The sequence below is a fragment of the Myotis nattereri genome (assembly GCF_964212035.1).
Source record: "Myotis nattereri genome assembly, chromosome: 13".
In the NCBI taxonomy this organism is placed as follows: Eukaryota; Metazoa; Chordata; class Mammalia; order Chiroptera; family Vespertilionidae; genus Myotis; species Myotis nattereri.
Window position 1 is genome coordinate 38,876,380 of NC_138088.1, and position 18,509 is coordinate 38,894,888.

Below are 18,509 nucleotides of genomic sequence, written 5' to 3' on the forward strand. Positions count from 1 at the left end.
TCGCCCTACTTCCCCAACCAGAATGCCACCCTGAAGCACCACTGAATAATAAATTTACATGATCAGACATTGTCAGCAAGGAGGTGAAAAAACCATTTTGGTGATTCTGTTGGAGCGTATACATTGCTCCAAAAGAAGTAGTAAGTAAAGTTTGGTTAAGGGGGGGAAAAAATAACCAGTGGATGTTTGTGGAAGGAGAAGAGAAAAGAGAGAAGTAAGGCTTTATAATTTTGTATTTAGGTTACTAAAAGATGATACTTGGGTTTCTTATATAATAACAATAACTAACTTTTATTGAGTATTTCTTATGTGCCAGTCACTGCTCTAAAAACACTTTACATATGTTAACCCCTTTATTTTTAAAAACAATCCTAAAATGTAGGTATTATCTTTTGTTTACTAATGAGGAAACAGGTACAACAAGAATAATCTTGCTCAAAGTAACACAACTAATAAGTTGCATATCTAAGATTCAGACTCAGGCATTCTGGTTTCAGAGCCATACCCTTAACAGCTAGGCTGTTCTGCCACTCTAGTGTGTATTGGGCCATGTCTCTACATAAGGTTGTAAATTCACATAATCTACTTATGTATTACTTAATTTTGTTTTACTCAAGCTCTTTGAGGGAAGAAGCTGTATTTTATTTGCCTTTTTTATCCCTAATTAAGCACTGGGTTTTTTTAAATATAGAGATTCCTAATGAGTGAATGAATAAATAAATGAAATTTTTCAATGACTATTTTTCCCGCTAATTTTAGGATCTTCACCCTATATAGCAAATCACTACCACTTGATCTGGCATGTCGAGTCTGGGATGTATTTTGCAGAGATGGAGAAGAATTTTTATTTAGGACTGGATTAGGGATCCTGCGATTATATGAAGATATTCTCCTGCAGATGGATTTTATTCATATAGCACAGTTTCTAACTAAATTACCAGAAGATATTACATCAGAAAAGCTGTTCAGCTGTATTGCAGCGATTCAGATGCAGAATAGCACCAAAAAATGGCCTCAGGTAGAGAGACATTTTTCTACTTCTAAAAGATGTGTTAAAACAATCAGTTGACTTTTTACAAAAAAAAAAAAAGAAAAACAATTATGTATTTCTCAAATGTTAGTGCTTAAATTAAAAAAAAATCTTTTAAAAATAATTCTTGACTTTGAAAGAGCAAAAGTTGAAAACAGATTGCTTCTCTTTCACCTCTCCAAATTTATGGATTTATTTTTCTGTAAATTCAGTAATATTTTATGATTTTAGTGAAGTATAACCTACAGTAGTCTTTGCCAAAGCAAATGTATTATTATTTCTGTATTTCAAATAGACAGCAATTGTATTAAGCACCTGTTGTGTACTAAGGATTTGCAATAGAAAGAAAATAATGGATGATCCTGGCTTTTTAGATGCTTAGACTTGTTAGGAAGCAACCATTGGCAGTATAAGTAACATAAAAGATAGTAGTATTATTTGCTTCATGAATGATAGACAGTAGGCATTATAAATAAGCTCAGTTTTATTGCTTATGAAAATGAAATGTAAGGATATTGGTCCAGAAAATGTTCTGTTATTAAATAGTAATTTAAGACTACAGGATGGGGCAAAAGTATGTTTACAATTGTGAGAACACAAAATACAGAGTTTATTCTTGTTTTATTATTTATTAATTATTATATTATTTTCCATATCAACAACTGTAAGCCTCCTTTCCCCCACCCTGTATTTAAGAAGTGATGAAAACTGGAAACTAAAATATATATCATAAAATTGGGTTAAAACAAAAGGATTTGAGAATGACAGTCTCAAACTTAAGTGTTGATATACTATAGTTATTTAATTCTCTTAAATCTACATGGTAGTTTTTTGAGGATTAATCTTTACTCTGTATAATTTCAGGTCTTTGCATCTGTAATGAAGGATATTAAAGAAGGAGACAAGAATAATAGTCCTACTCTGAAAAGCTAATCTTCAAAATTAAGAGACTAATTGGAATATAAATGTCTTTTGATAAAAGTTTGTTGTTTCCTATGTAAAAAGGATGGAGAAATCAAGAAGAGTCAAGACATGGAAAACTGCTGATTTTGAATTCCATGGCTGAAGTAAATGAAATAAGTAATCTATTGACAGTATTAATTTTTTTAAAAGTATTTTGTAGGGAGCGTCATTTTACAAAAGAAAAAGTTTAAATGACTAGTTCATACTCCATAATTTGGAGTGAACAATAATGCAATAAAAAATTTTTAACAGCTTTGAAGATACTTTAAACTTTACATACATCTTTTTTCTTTTTTTTTTTCTTTTTTATTAACAGTTACCATACAAGCACTTTGGAGGTCAGAGCAGGATTGTTAAATACTACTTTAACTTCCAAAATACTATTTGAAAGTACAGATATTGTCTATCTCAGGTTCTGACCTTTTAAAATTTTATAGACCAAAAATAAGCAACTTTGGTTGTAAATTATTTAAGTTACTGAAGTTGTTTATCTTCATTCACAGGTTGGGGCAAATCTTGGTTATCTGGGAACTGGAAATACTTGGAAAGTTGATTTGCATATGTTTTTCCACTGTATCATGTCTATTTGTTTTTTAAAGAGAATTGTTTTTTTCCCTTAAGTAATCCCTATTAAAGAAATTTAGCCTTTCTGTTTCTAGTTTAAAAAATTGTTCATCTAGTAATTTAAGAAAGCTAATTGGTAGAATCTTTGCACTTTAGTGGACTGAAGACTTGATTTGGGGAGTAAGTCCATAAATATAAATGAGATTTTTTTTCCCACTGGTAAGAGTAAAAAAGTATGAATTCTGACAGTTCTTGGCAAGACTTGATATTTTTTAGTTAAAATTCCTTCACTGTTTGTAGAAATAAAATGTTAATTTCAGTTTGAAATTTGAAATCTTAATATGTAACCAAGTCTATGACTTGTAAAATACTGTGCATAATTTTCTAATCAAAGTAAATAAGAGTAAAAGATAAAGTGAACTTTTTTCTAATGAGTCTAACTTTGATGGTATAGTGGATAGACAAATTATTAATTATTGGTAAATCAACATTAAATTTATTATAATATGTTTAATTCTTGTACCTAAAATAAATCACTTGAATATTATGAGTGATATATAGTATGTTGTTTGGTTAATAATTACATTTATAGTGTGCTTTTATGTTGCAGTTTGGTTTGAAACAACACAGCACACTATTTCTGTTAGTGGTATATTATCTTCAAACTAACAAGCCTGAGAATCTTGTTAGTGTAGTGACTGCCTCTTTAGGAGTATGGGACCAGATGTGCCTGGATATTTCTACCCCATGGGTCATTCTAGCCTAGGGACCATTAGTGGAACCCTCGGAAGTTAATTCCTGTCATAGGAGCTTCCTTAGTAGAAACTAGTAGTGTAATAAAATATTGAGGGAGTACTCAGGGTCTTATAAAAGGTTTTACAATAACATTTTGACTCTGGTAAATACTTCCTTCACATTGGTGACCCTGATAGAGGGAATGTAAGCCCTGGCAGTAATCTCATTGAGGTTATTCTACCTGCCTGAGTTTAATCTTCCTTTGTGTATTTCTTTCCTGAGTTGGACCTAAGTTACTGTATTTCTTTTTCTCATTTTTATTATTGTACAGTTTCTTTACCTTTCAAGTATAAATGTATATATAAAATGTAAATACAAGGAAGTCACTAAAAACCACTATTAACAATTACTGTGTAAATAAAACTTGTAAGCAGAGTAATTATGTGAAATGAGTCTTCATTATTTTGGGGATATCTGGTTTATGTAACCACATTTGGAGGAAATAAAAGGAATAAACTTTTTTAAAAAATATATATTTGATTTTTTACAAGGAGGAAGGGAGAGGGATAGAGAGTCAGAAACATGGATGAGAAAGAAACATCGATCAGCCACCTCCTGCACACTCCCCACTGGGTATGTGCCCGCAACCAAGGTACATGCCCTTGACCGGAATCGAACCCGGGACCCTTGAGTCCGCAGGCTGACGCTCTTTCCACTGAGCCAAACCAGTTAGGGCTGGAATAAACTTTTTTGTTGCCAAATTTTTCTTCCAAGGGATATACTAGGCCTTCAGTCTCTTAAGACTGACAGCACTGGCAGCTAAAATATTGTATTGTATCATGCCTTGTACCTCCCATAGGAGTTATTTACATAGTCAATATATGAGAGTTTTTCTTTTGGTTAAAGTATATTTTCAATTAGAATAAAACTTTTCCTACAGCCCCCAAGATACTGTGAAATTTAACATGATGTTTCATTTTGTCTATATCTACACTAATAAAAGACAAACATGCAAATTGACCATACCTTCGCTACACCTTAAGCCACGCCCACCAGCCAATCAGAGTGACTATATGCAAATTAACCCAACCAAGATGGCGGCCGGCAGCCACGGAGCTGGAGCAAGCAGTAGGCTTGGTTGCCCCAATGATGGAGGAAGCCAAGCTTCCCACTTGCCGTGTTGGGCTCTGAGCTCCACTCAAAGCAACAGAGTTTCAATTATAGAAGGTAAATAAATCCCAGAAAAAAAAAAGAAAAAGAGAGGCTGGGAGCTTCTGTCGCCGGAGGGCTTGGCCAGCCTGAAAATGGCCGTCAGCCCTTCACCCAGACTGGTCAGGCATCCCAGTGAGGACCCCCCACCCTTAAGGGGGTGTGGCCAGCCTGAAAACAGCCATCAGCCCCTCACCCAGGCTGGCCAAACCTCCATGGGGTGAGGGTCCCCACTTGGGGGGACTTGACCAGCCTGCAAACAGCCATCAGCCCCTCACCCAGGCTGGCCAGACACCCCAGTGGGGACCCCCACCCTGAAGGGGGTGTGACCTGCCTGCAAACACCCATCGGTCCCTCACCCAGGCTGGCCAGACACCCCAGTGGGGACCCCCACCCTGAAGGGGGTATGACCAGCCTGCAAACGCCCATCGGCCCCTCACCCAGGCTGGCCAGGCACCCCAGCGGGACCCGCACCCTGATCCGGGACACCCTTCAGGGCAAACCAGCCGGCACCCACCCATACACCAGGCCTCTGTCCTATATAATATAAGGGTAATATGCAAACTGACCCTAACAGCAGAAAGACTGGGAATGACTGGTCACTATGACACACACTGACCACCAGGGGGCAGACGCTCAATGCAGGAGCTGCCCCCTGGTGGTCAGTGTGCTCCCACAGGGGGAGCTCTGCTCAGCCACAAGCCAGGCTGATGGCTGCCAGTACAGCGGTGGTGGTGGGAGCCCCTCCCACCTCCTCAGCAGCTCTAAGGATGTCTGACTGCAGCTTAGGCCTGCTCCCTGCTGGCAAGTGGACATCCCCCGAGGGCTGCCGAGCTGTCGGATGTCTGCCAGCTTGGGCCCGATCCCCCAGGGAGCAGGCCTAAGCCAGCAGGTGGCCATCCTCCTAGGGGCCCAGACTGCAAAAGGGCATAGGCCGGGCTGAGGGACCCCCCCACCCCCCAAGTGCACAAATTTTTGTGCACTGGGCCTCTAGTATATATGTATTTGTCTACTTAATATGTATATTTCTCACTTCATTGTCTTTTTAACCCAGGTCTATGTTGTATTATTTAGTGCTACTAGAAGAACCCAGTAACTATCATAGTTTTCAGAAATCACAGAACATAGTCGTAGTTTTTGCTGATTTATTCTGCATTGATGACCTTCATATAATGTTCATGGTTTGAGTATATTTGACTTACAAAAGTTAGGTGACATTTGCAAAAAAGCATTGAGATTTTCAAAGCCTCTGACTTGAAGATAACGGCTTTCATTGTAACTTAGGGATTAATGCTATTTTTATCTAGAAAAGTAAACATTTTAGGGTCTATACTGCTGGAGGGTATAATTCTAAATCATATACTCATGGAAACATTTACATAGCTTCATAATGCCATACAACTTATTTTCATTTTTTCATAACCTATTTTTGTTTAGGTAATATAAAACTATTTTGTATTCCAGGAGTATATTCAAATAGAGATTGGTATAAAAGAGGCAAAAAAATACGTGAGGTAGCACTGAAAAATTAGATTTTAATTTGCCATGACTAGTTGACATAGTATCAGTAAACAAAGTCTTGCCTAAGGGGAAAAATTGATTTTTGTATCAAATTCGTATTATTTTGATGTCAGAGCAGTATCTAAAATATGAATTCCCAAATGTAATAAAATTTAATTAATTAGAACTTCACTGTTTCATAACATGTAAAGACAAAAATTAAAGTTTTTTTTAAAAGATTTCAGGGAAACTAGCCACTTCAGAGAGATAAGAAAGCCTTGGCCTTCAGATATATCTCATATATATATATATATATATATATATATATATATATATATATATATATATTCAGTATGTTTTTAATTGATGTCAGAGAGGGAGAAACATCAGTGATGAGAGAGAATCATCAATTGGCTGTCTCCTGCACGCTCCCTATTGGGGATCGAGCCCAAAAACCAGGCATGTGCCCTGACATGGAATCAAACCGGGACCTCCTGTTTATGGGTCAACGCTCAACCACTGAGCAATACCAGCTGGGCTATATAAATATTTTTTTGATGCTCACCGGAGGATATGTCCATTGATTTTTAGAGGAAGAGAGAGAGAGAGAGAAACATTGATCAGCTGCCTCCCGTAAGGGCCCAAACCCACAACTCAGGTATGTGCCCTGATTGGGAATTGGGCACCTCCACCTTTTTGATGTACGAAACAATACTCCAACCAACTGAGTCACCCAGCCAGAGACTTGCAACCAGGGAGCAGAATAGGCAGCAGCTACTCATCCCAGGCTAATCACCTGAACCAGGTCTTTAAAAATATTGTTTGCTTGCTAACAGTTTAATTGCAATGGAAGTTAATTACTTGGCACTTTGATGAATGCAGGAGCATTTGTTAAGCTCTGATTATTTACCAAGTACTCACTTTAATATTTTATTTTATTATTTTTAAATATATTTTTATTGATTCAGAGAGGAAAGGAGAGGGATAGAGAGAGAGAAACATCAATGATGAGAGAGAATCATTGATTGGCTGCCTCCTGCATGCCCCGTACTGGGGACCAAGCCCACAACCCAGGCATGTGCCCTTGACTATAATCGAACCCAAGACCCTTCAGTCCGCAGGCCGACGATCTATCCACTGAACCAAACCAGCCAGGGCTGACTTTAATATTTTAATAAGCGAAATAAAGTTACCAGGCTTGGGAAGTTAGCAAAATTGCATTTCTTTCTAAACATTCTACCATTCATATTGATCTGCCCTTGATTCCAATTAATGAGATTTTACTGTGTGTATTTCATTCTGTGCATTGGGTTTATTTTCTAATAAACCCCAGGAAGGAAGTCTGAATTTTTAAAAAATTGCATTGCAAAAGTGTTTAATTTGTTGCACATTTAAGTAAACATTAGTTTCATGGTTTTATTTAAGGTAAAATGACTTGTACTATTGTAATGTATTTGGAAAATCACTTTGTAACAAAAATGTAAATGATAAATACAGACTCAATACATAAAATTGACAACAATGGTGTATATATACATTTGTTCTCATTCTCATCTGCCAGCATAATACTCTGCATAGTGGTGTTATAAAAGCAGAAAGTAAAACTTTAAATTTTTCTGGTCTAGGCAGTATTGATAATCAACATTGTAAAGTAGTTGATGTATTTTGATTATCACCTAATCACATGGCTTTTAATTTTAGCATCTATATTAAACTTTGAAAGGGAAGTATTTACAACCTTTGTAGATTGTAAAAGGCTTTGAGTGCTATGTTTCAAACACTGGAAAGTGTTCTATTCTCAATATACTAAGTGATTTTTAAACAAATTATGCTGCAATAAGGTAATTTCTCATTATTTTGTTTTAATATTTCTTATTCTATTTTTAAAGCCACTTATGGAAACCCATGAAAAGTAAGCAATTCTCATCAAACTTAATTAGGCATGTTTTATGATCTTTGAAAAGATCATAAATCCTTTCATTTCCTTGCTTAAGACCCTCCAGTGGCACTCCTTATAACAAAAATCCACTCTTTATCCTGCTCAATAAGGTCCTATCTGTTCTGGCCTCTGCCTGTCTCTACAATTCCAACTACTACTCAACCTCATTAACTCAATTGTAGACCTAATTTATTTATTGTCATTTCTCCATCTGCTAACCTCCTACTTACCTTAGGACTTTTACTCTTGCAGTTTCCCCTAAAGTGTTCTTTGCCTAGGTCTTTGTATGACTTACATTCTCTTTCATTCAGGTCCCTGCTTAATGTCACTTACTCAGAGTTGAGTTTTGTTTTGTTTTTTGTTTTGTTTTTAACTTGCTTTTTTTAAAAAATATATTTTATTGATTTTTTTACAGAGAGGAAGGGAGAGAGATAGAGAGTCAGAAACATCGATGAGAGAGAAACATCGACCAGCTGCCTCCTGCACATCCCCCACCGGGGATGTGCCCGCAACCCAGGTACATGGGTGGGTTCCTTGACCAGAATCGAACCTGGGACCTTTCAGTCCGCAGGCCGACGCTCTATCCACTGAGCCAAACCGGTTTCGGCCAGAGTTGAGTTTTATGTAAATATCCATTTATCATTCTTATTACCTTACTCTGCTTCATAGTTCCTTATAGTATTGAGCCAAGCCAGTAAGCCAGGAGAAGTGGAATGGGGAAACTGAGACAAATAGCTGAACAAACTGGCTGAGCAATTTATAGCCAGATATAGAAGGTCACCTCCTTAGAGAAAACATCTAGGCCACAGTTTGTTTTTTCCACTCACGACCGGCTGACCCTAGGCAGACCCACACAGCTCCAGGCCTAGAAAAGGAGCAAACCACCTCCCCATCCCACCCCCCTCAACTGCAATGACTTAACAACCCACTGCCCTGGCACTGACCAATCAGTAAAGAACACGACCTGAAAGAACACACCTGGAAAACTGATGAATATTCTGCTAAAACCTTTCCAAGACCTCCCCTAAGATTCCCGCCTGCAAAAAAGAGAGAAAATCCTCTAGACAAAGGACCAGCACGCGCTCTCCCTCTGGCAAGCAGCCTGAATCATTCTGTTTTCCCTCTTCTTCCCCCACAGGCATGCATCTCCTAAACTCTTACTAGTCCCCACCAAGACTTGCAACCAGGGAGCACAAGAGGCAGCAACAGCTCATCCCAGCCTAATCCCCTGAACCTGTCCTCAACACCCCCTTTTTTCTGACTTCCCAGAGAGCTAAGGCAGCCCAGCCTAGCGCTTACCTGCTTCTATGCTAGGCCCTTTCATGTTTTACTGTCCCCAGCTTTAATAAACATACGCTCATCGTCACCTAGACTTGTGTTGTGAAATTATTCCTACACAAATTCAAGAATCCACTCACTACCGGCTGACCCTAGGCAAACCCACACAGGGCCAGGTCCCCTGTCTGGTAACAGCATCGATTATCACTAGCTGACATTGTTTTCTATAGTTGTGTTGTATTGTTTCCACTACAGCATAAATTCTGAGGTCAGAAACGCTGGTTTGTTTGGTTTTTAAACCACTAAATTGCTAGTGCCCAATATAGTACTGGGCACTCACTACCCATGATGGAAATGGATGAGTAGGCTATTATTTTGGCCATTCCTCAGTGAACTTCCCCTTTATTTAGAGTATTTCTATTAGAGACATTATGCACTTAGCCAGAAATTCAACTCAAATATTTATTTTTATTTTTTTAAAAAATATATTTTATTGAATTTTTACAGAGAGAAAGGGAGAGGGAGAGTTAGAAACATCGATGAGAGAGAAACATCCATCAGCTGCCTCCTGCACACCCCCCACTGGGGATGTGCCCACAACCAAGGTACATGCCCTTGACCAGAATCGAACCCAGGACCTTTCGGTCCACAGGGCGACGCTCTATCCACTGAACCAAACCGGCTAGGGCTCAACTCAAATATTTAAAGGTTGAGTAGAAGAGAATGAAATAGGAATCAGAAGGATGTGGTGTCAGAAGGAACAAGTGTTTTTCCTAAAGGAGTGACTGATGGTGTTATATGGCAATGAGGTTGAGATGAGGACTAAAAGATGTCCATTAAACTTAGCATCATGTAGATCAGCGGTCACCAACCAGCCACTGTGAGGTCCGAAAGGTTGGCGACCGCTGGTTTAAGGAAATTTGGAGCAGCGGTCGCCAACCGGTGGTCTGTGGACCACTGATGGTCCGTGAGGTCTGAAATGTTGGCGAACGCTGATGTAGATCATTGGTTTCCTTATTTACCTGGGTGTGTATTGAGTGGGGTGGCCAGACATGTGATTGAACAATCGGTGGGAGGCAGGGGAATTAAAGATTGCTAATGTAGATAATTGTAAAGTTAACTAATTGTAAAAGGGAATGGAGCAGGTAATAAATAGCTGGTGGGAATAAAGAAGGTTGTCTCTTAACTTTTTTAAGATGGAAGAGTTTTGAGTATTTAAATGTGAATGGAAAGTATTCAGTAAAGGCTTAAACAGAGAATGGGATAATGTGTAATCGAAGATTCTTGCATAGGCTGTAGGGAGATGGATCCAGAGCAAAACTGGAGGGAAAGTGGAAAAGGTGTTCAGATGCAGACAGATTTGTAAATTTGGTTTCAAGAATCTGAAAGTCTGTCTTGTAAATATTGTTTAGTTTGTGAGGTAGGCAGAAAGTGGAGTCATCTAATTTAAGCTAGAGGGAGCAGTTTGTGTGTGTGTGTGTGTGTGTGTGTGTGTGTGTGTGTGTTCCTTTTGTTTGGATTTTTTTTCACTTCTATGATTGGATGGATGGTGAAGTCACTAATATGAAAAGGATTTTTAGAAGAGGAAGACATAAAAAGCAGTGTTTCAAAAGTCAGGGAGGAAGAAATTTTGGAGGATGGTTTGGTGAAGGTCAAAAATCTTATGTAGCCCTGGCCGGTGTGGCTCAGTTGGTTGGGGCGCTGTCCATGCACCAAAAGGTGGGGAGTTTGATTTCAGATCAGGGCACAAGCCCAGGTTCCAGGTTCGATCCCATCCCGGTGCATGCGGGAGGCAGCCAATCAATGTTTCTCATATTGATGTTTCTCTCTCCCTTCCTCTCTCTGAAATAAAATTTTTTAAAAAGAAAATCTGATGTAGAGTGACTGACATTTAATTGTATTTGAATAGAAGGAGGTAGGATTTAAGAGCAATTATTGAGATTACATTTTATCTTAATACTGAACTAGGAGAAAGACAACTTTCGATGGTGAACACAATACAATATACAGATGATGTATTATAGATTTATACATTTGAAACAATCTTATTAACCAACTAGAGGCCCGGTGCACAAAAATTTGTGCACTCAGGGGGAAGGGGAGCCCTCAGCCTGGCCTGTGCCCTCTCGCAGTCTGGGACCCCTTGGGAGATAATGACCTGCTGGCTTAGCCTGCTCCCGGGTGGCAGAGGGCAGGCCCAATCCCTAGGTGCAGCCCCTGGTCGGGCTCAGAGCAGGGCTGATTAGGGAGTTGGGGCACTGCCCCCTGTCATGTACAGAGCAGGGCGAATTGGGAGGTTGTGATGCCACCCTCAGTCACGCTCAGGGTAGGGCCGATTAGGGGGTTGGGGCACCACCCACTGTCACACTCAAGGCAGGGTCGATAGGGAGGTTGTGGCGCCACCCCCTGTCACGCACAGAGCAGGGTCGATCAGGGGGTTGGGGCGCTGCCCCCTGTCACTCACAGAGCAGGGCCCATCAGGGGGGTTGGGGCTCCATACCCTGTCACGCACAGAGCAGGTTCGATCAGGGGGTTTGGGAGCTCCCCCCTGTCACGTACAGAGCGGGGCCGATAGGGGAGTTGGGGCACCGCCCCCTGTCACACTCAGGGCAGGGCCGATGGGGAGGTTATGGCTCTACCCCATCACACACAGAGCAGGGCCCGTGGGGGGGGGGGGGGCGTTGGGGTGCCGCACCCTGTCACTACAGAGCAGGGCTGATCAGGGGGTTGGGGTACCTCAGCCTGTCACACACAGAGCCGCAGGGCGATCAGGAGGTTGGGGAGCTCCCCCGTATCAGGCACAGAGCAGGGCTGATCAGGGGGTTGGGGCACCTTCCCCTGAAAAGAACAGAGCAGGGCGGATAGGGAGGTTGTGGCCCCGCCCCGTCATACACAGAGCCGCAGGGCGATCAGGAGGTTTGGGCGCTGTCCTGTCACGCTGACCCCAGTGCCGGGAGGCATATTACCCTTTTACTATATAGGATAGAGGCCTGGTGCACGGGTGGGGGCCGGCTGGTTTGCCCTGAAGGGTGTCCTGGATCTGGGTGGGGGTCCCCACTGGGGTTCTTGGCCAGCCTGGATGAGGGGATGGGATGATGGCTGTTTGCAGCTGGTCACACACCCTTCAGGGTGGGGGTCCCCACTGGGGTGCCTGGCCAGTCTGGGTGAGGGGCTGAGGGCTGTTTTCAGGCTGGCGGGTGACTGAAGCTCCCAACTGCTCCTTTTTTTCTTTTTCTTTTTTTATTCTGGGCCAGCTTTAGCTCTGAGGCTTGGCTCCAGCTCTTAGGCCTCCACTGCTGAAAGCAGGTATCTGGTTTGTGTGGGTTCTGTAATCGAAACACTGTTTCAACTCCAGCTCTGAGATCCTGGCTGGCTGAAAGCAGGTTTCTGGGGTTTTGTTTAGCTTCTATATTTGTTACAATGTTCAAACTGCAGGCTCAGAGGCCGGCAGCGGTAGGCAGGGAACGTTGGAGTCCTCCGTCACTGAAGCAAGCAAGCCTCATGTTCGCTTCAAACTGCCTGGCTGCCGGCCGCCATCTTGGCTGGCAGTTAATTTGCATATCGCCCTGATTAGCCAATGGGAAGGATAGCGGATGTACAGCTAATTACCATCTTTCTCTTTTATTAGATAGGATATCATCCCAATAAATTCAACAAAACATTTTTAAAACACTGGGTTTAAGTCCTGTTTTATCCAAAAGTAACTGCAAGGTTTCTGGGCGAGCCAGTTTTTCTCTGAGCATCAGTTTTTTTCAGGACAATGTAGGAATAAAAGTATTCTCTGCTAATCTCCACGTGTTGTGAAGGTTGCTGAAGATGGTTCTGATAGCTGTGCATTGTAAATCCTTCAACTTTGTACAAATACAGTTACTGAAGTTGCTGGAGTCAGAAATGGTATGGGAGGCATGCCGCAAATTCTGAGGCGGGGGAGGGAAACAGGAACTGTGGAAAGGGACTGCAGACTACAGGGGGAGGGCAAGCTTGAAGGCTGAAAAAACAAAACAAAAAAAACAGACAAGAGGAGCCCTACGCTTTCCTGTGGGCGCCACGCTCATTATTGGTGTATTGAATTACTGACTCTTTCCTACCGGCCACAACACTCGATATATCACTGCATCCAGGTCTCCCTTATCCTGAAACAACTTTCTCAAATTCCACCATAACCTTAATTTACTATTTTTCTCTCCCACTCACAAAAGAGCCCTTTTCTTGGTTATTTCGGGGAATTTTTTTTTTAAATATATTTTATTGATTTTTCACAGAGAGGAAGGGAGAGGGATAGAGTTAGAAACATCGATGAGAGAGAAACATCAACCAGCTGCCTCCTGCACGCTCCCCACTGGGGATGTGCCCGCAACCAAGGCACATGCCCCTGACGGGAATCGAACCCGGGACCCTTGAGTCTGCAGGCCGACTCTCTATCCACTGAGCCAAACCAGTTAGGGCTATTTCGGGGAATTTTAACTCAAAATGTGAGGCGCGGATGGCGGGCGAGCTTGGCAATATTTGTTTGACACCCTCACCTGGGCACCCATCGTTAGGCCCTAAGGATCGGCGGCTGGCGGGGTTTCATCCCATCAGCCGGGACGGGATGGTGCCTTGCAAACAGCTAAGAGCGCCACTGAAGGACCAGACGGCGCGTGAGGACGCGGCTCCCCGCGTGGGCAGGCTCGCCCAGAACCTCAGGGCGGCTAATAAACGCCGACTTCCGCGGCAGGACCCCGCGCCCCAGAGGTCCCAGGGAACGCTCACCAGCAGCCAGGTGCAGTCTCTGCGCCAAATCTCGCGCCGCTGGGGGCGGGGGCGGGGGCGGGACGAGGAGCACGAAGTATCGCGAGATGACGGTGTTTTCCCGCGAAATAGAAGCGCGCGTTTTTCTTTGGCCGGGATTTGTGGAGAGGACCGGGACCGGCCGTGGCTGGGGGGACGGCGCGCGGCGTTGCAGCTTCTTAGAGGAGGGGACCTGGCCCCGGAGAGTGCGCAGCCATGCCGGCGCAGCAGCCCGCGATCAGCGACGGTGAGTGAGGAGAACCTTCCTCTGGGCTCGGGCGGCGGCGTTCCGGGCAGAGGGGGCCGCAGCATGGAAGCTGCAGCCCGGCTTTGGGGGAAGAGCTGACCCCGGGCAGAGGTTGAGGAGGAAAAGGGGAAGAAGCTGTGCGGAGTGAGTGGAGGGTGCCCGGGATTGCGTGTAATTGCACGACGCGGGGGGTTTTACTCTCGGGAGCCGCATTTTCTTTACCCAGCGCCCCGACTTGTAAACGGGGGTTCAGGCAACTTGCTGACACTGAAGACGGAGGGCGTCTCTTCCCGAGCGGATGCCGGCCTCTCCGCGGGTCACCAGCGTTTCCCTCGAACGGGTCTGGGAAGGAGAGAAAGGCTCGTATAGGGAAGTTGAGTAGTTGGTCATCTTTTCCAAACCGCCACTTGGAAGTCTTCTCCCCTCCTAGGGTGCCGCGCCCCCGGCGGGGCCGCCCAGCCGGAGCCCGCGGTCATCACCCCGGCCATGCTGGAGGAGGAGGAGCAGCTGGAGGCGGCGGGGCTGGCGAGGGAGCGGCAGATGCTGGAAAAGGTAACTCGGGGTCGGCCCGGGAGCCGGCGGTGGCCGGCGCTTCCCCCGAGGGGGTCTGGGTCCGTGGACCAGCCGGCCGCGTCAGCTTTAAGCGGGTCTCGCTGTCTCTCCTCCGTGTGTTTATGATGCTTATCTGTGGGGAACCTTGGCACGTGCTCCGAATGATGCTGCTGGGAGGTCGTTCTGGCATCCAGCGTGGCCCCTCTCTCTTGTGAGAGCCGTTCGCATTGCTGGGTTAGCGTTTTAATGTTCCCAGAGTCGATGGGGAGTGCTTTTTCAGGGCTGATGGCCACCTGAGCCAGCGGTTCTCAACCTGTGGGTCGCGACCCCATTGGCGGTCGAACGACCCTTTCACCGGGGTCGCCTAAGACCATCCTGCATATCAGATATTTACATTACGATTCATAACAGTAGCAACATTACAGTCATGAAGTAGCAACGAAAATAATGTTATTGCCCTGACCGGTTTGGCTCAGTGGATAGAGCGTCGGCCTGGGGACTGAAGGGTCCCAGGTTCGATTCCGGTCAAGGGCATGTACCTTAGTTGCAGGCACATCCCCAGTGGGGGGTGTGCAGGAGGCAGCTGATTGATGCTTCTCTCTTCGATGTTTCTGACTCTCTATCCCTCTCCCTTCCCCTCTGTAAAAAATCAATAAAATATATTAAAAAAAAAAAAGAAAAAAAAAAAAGAAAATAATGTTATGGTTGGGTCACAACATGAGGAACTGTATTTAAAGGGCCAGAAGGTTGAGAACCACTGAAAGCGACCCGCTTGCGTGTTGGTACTTTGCGGGGGGGCTACCGCTTGAGACTCTGCAGGGAAAAGTGTGGTGTGCTTTTCCCGTAAGTTATTCTCCTGGTGGTTTTCACGTACGGAGTATCTATGTTGTCGGCGACTAAAAAAAGTTTTTAACCTCTTGAAAATTCAGTTCCGAAATACATTTCCCTCCGACAACGAAGTCCCGCCCTGCTGCTTAATTATGGCATAAGCAAGAAAAAGAGTAGCCAGCCACCAGCTGCGAAGTTGTTTTCTCGCAATGATTCACCTGGCGCTCCCACTGGTGTGCTTCCTCCATTTACATAAGACCCCGCAGGTGGTGGGGGCCACGCACTAACAACTCGGATTTGAACCGCGTGTGGCTCCAGCGTTCTTGTCCTTAACCCTATCCCCCTCTAGGGAAATACACATTAGTATTGAACTAACTCCATGTCATTACAAAACCACTTATCCTGGGAAATGGTGGACTCCAAAGGCAAATACTCTGTGAGGTAGGTTCTGTTCTCGCCTCATTTTCGGGATTGCCTGGGTCCCCGCTGCCTGTAAATGGCAGACCATGCTGCACTTGCATGCCAGTAACAGGCTCTGTCTTTCTGATTATCCATAGTTGACCAGAGTCGGTTAAGGTAATATGTTCACAGGTTCTGATAGAATTGGGAGCTTGATCTTGAACCAACCACCTTTCCTCATTCTCTGAATTTCCGTAGTATTTTTAAAATCACTTACATGACTCTTTCTCACTTTTTTTATTGAGGGCACATCACTTTCGTTTTTGTAGACTCTGCATGTGGCAATCAGTAAATTTCATTGAATTTCTAAGTATGGTAAAAGAATATTTTGTAATTTATCACATAACACAGATAATAGATTATGTAAGTGAAATAAATATACTTATTAGGTACATTTTACAGGAGGAATCCTGGGACAAGTGTCCAAAATAGATAGTATAAACTTCAGATGTTGTAAGAGTGATCAATCCTTCACTTTTGTATAGTATGTATCTTCAGTTTTACAAAGATTGTTGGGTAAGGAACTATCATTTCAAGGAATACAATAAGAATGCATTCCCAGAATGCATAGTAAGAGGAAGAAACATTTTTACATTGGAAAACAAGCTGTCAAAATTTTAGTATCATGAGTATTAGCTGATGAAACTAGCTATCAAAATGATTTCTGCTTCCAGTGATATTTTTAAACTTTTGAACATTTTGCAATTCTAAACTTTTTTTAGAATTGTTGTTAAGAGATAAGTATAGTACAGCTAGCTCTTTTTTAAAAGCAGTTATACAATTAAAATAGCAATTTTTAATCCACTTTAAGTTCTATGAATAAAGCATATAGTTCTTTTTAATCCTAATACAAGGGTATAATTTGTTAAAAGCCTTGTATTGTGCTCCATTGTTATTACATTGTTTTTTTATGTAAGTATTGAACTAGTTTGATTAATTTTTGCACTTGACATTTATAAATTATTTTCTATGTGATTTTGGAGAAAGTTATAAGAATGAGTCTCTACCTACAAGTCTTTGGAGGCCAAAAACCTCACTGTAGAAGAGTAAAGATCTTTTTCCTTTCCAGAGAATACAGTATTTATGGGCATATATTTAGAAGAATATACTTACTAGAGGAAGAGCCAGCTTAAGTCTTAATGAGAAGCATTTACTTTGCTTTAGGAGATTTTAATGTTTGTAAAGTGCCTGGACAATGACTTTGACATTCATGTGCTACAGTTATTTTCTTTTGAGTTTAACCTGCATTTCCTTTAGAAAGAAGCCATTGTTAGTCTAGAATACTTAAGTGTAGCAGTTAATGTGCTGAAGTGGGGGAGGGAAAAGGTGAGATCTTGGGAGAGGTAAAAGGAAATAGTTTATATTGTGTAGACTGAAATATAACTCCTCCCACCCCCAAAATCTGGGGTTGTGTTGGGAGAGACTGTGGGGTAGACAAAGGGAATTTATTGATGCCTTTGGTCTCTTGTTAGCATACACTTTCACTGTACTCAAGATTCACTCCCTGCCTGGTTCTCACCTTACTATAACATAATAAAGTTAAGTCAAGAAAAAGTAATGAGCCCTAACCGGTTTGGCTCAGTGGATAGAGCGTTGGCCTGCGGACTGAAAGGTCCTAGGTTCAATTCCGGTCAAGGGCATGTACTTTGGTTGTGGGCACATCCCCAGTAGGAGGTGTTAGGAGGCAGCTGATCAATGTTTCTCTCTCATCGATGGTTCTAACTCTATCCCTCTCACTTCCCCTCTGTAAAATATCAATAAAATATATTTTTAAAAAAGTAATGATAAGATTTGCTGCAAAATTATCTTGAAATATTTAAGACTGGGTTTAAAGGTTAACCATTGGCATAGTATTCTAATTACATTAATTGTAAATTGTTCATGATGGCATCTTAAAGCTTCAATTTTATTTATTTTTTATAATATTTTCTTTCTTTTTTAAAAATATATTTTATTGATTTTTTACAGAGAAGAAGGGAGAGGGATAGAGAGTTAGAAACATCGATGAGAGAGATCGATCAGCTCCCTCCTGCACGCCCCCCACTGGGGATGTGCCCGCAACCAGGGTACATGCCCTTGACCGGAATCGAACCCGGGACCCTTGAGTCCTCAGGCTGACGCTCTATCCACTGAGCCAAACCGGTTCGGCCTTAAAGCTTCAATTTTATTTTTTATTTTATTTTTATTTATTTATTTTTTAAATATATTTTATTGATTTTTTACAGAGAGAAGGAGAGAGATAGAGAGTTAGAAACATCGATGAGAGAGAAACATCGATCAGCTGCCTCCTGCACATCTCCTACTGGGGATGTGCGCGCAACCCAGGTACATGCCCTTGACCAGAATCGAACCCGGGACCTTTCAGTCCGCAGGCCGACGCCCTATCCACTAAGCCAAACCGGTTTCGGCAAAGCTTCAATTTTAAAAAATGGCTG

The 18,509-nt window shown here is 42.6% G+C and overlaps 2 protein-coding genes across 2 annotated transcripts in view; both read left to right on the forward strand.

The window, feature by feature from the left end:
- The window catches only part of TBC1D12 (TBC1 domain family member 12), a 73,052-nt gene extending 69,323 nt beyond the window's left edge, over positions 1–3,729 (forward strand). The window contains exons 12-13 of the mRNA XM_081105332.1: positions 760–1,018; positions 1,895–3,729. Of these exons, the coding sequence (XP_080961458.1) occupies positions 760–1,018; positions 1,895–1,963 (328 nt within the window). The 3' untranslated portion in view covers positions 1,964–3,729. The remainder of the gene's footprint in view (positions 1–759; positions 1,019–1,894) is intronic.
- Positions 3,730–14,671: 10,942 nt separating this feature from the next.
- The window catches only part of HELLS (helicase, lymphoid specific), a 49,225-nt gene continuing 45,387 nt past the window's right edge, over positions 14,672–18,509 (forward strand). The window contains exon 1 of the mRNA XM_081104353.1: positions 14,672–14,787. Within this exon, the coding sequence (XP_080960479.1) occupies positions 14,722–14,787 (66 nt within the window). The 5' untranslated portion in view covers positions 14,672–14,721. The remainder of the gene's footprint in view (positions 14,788–18,509) is intronic.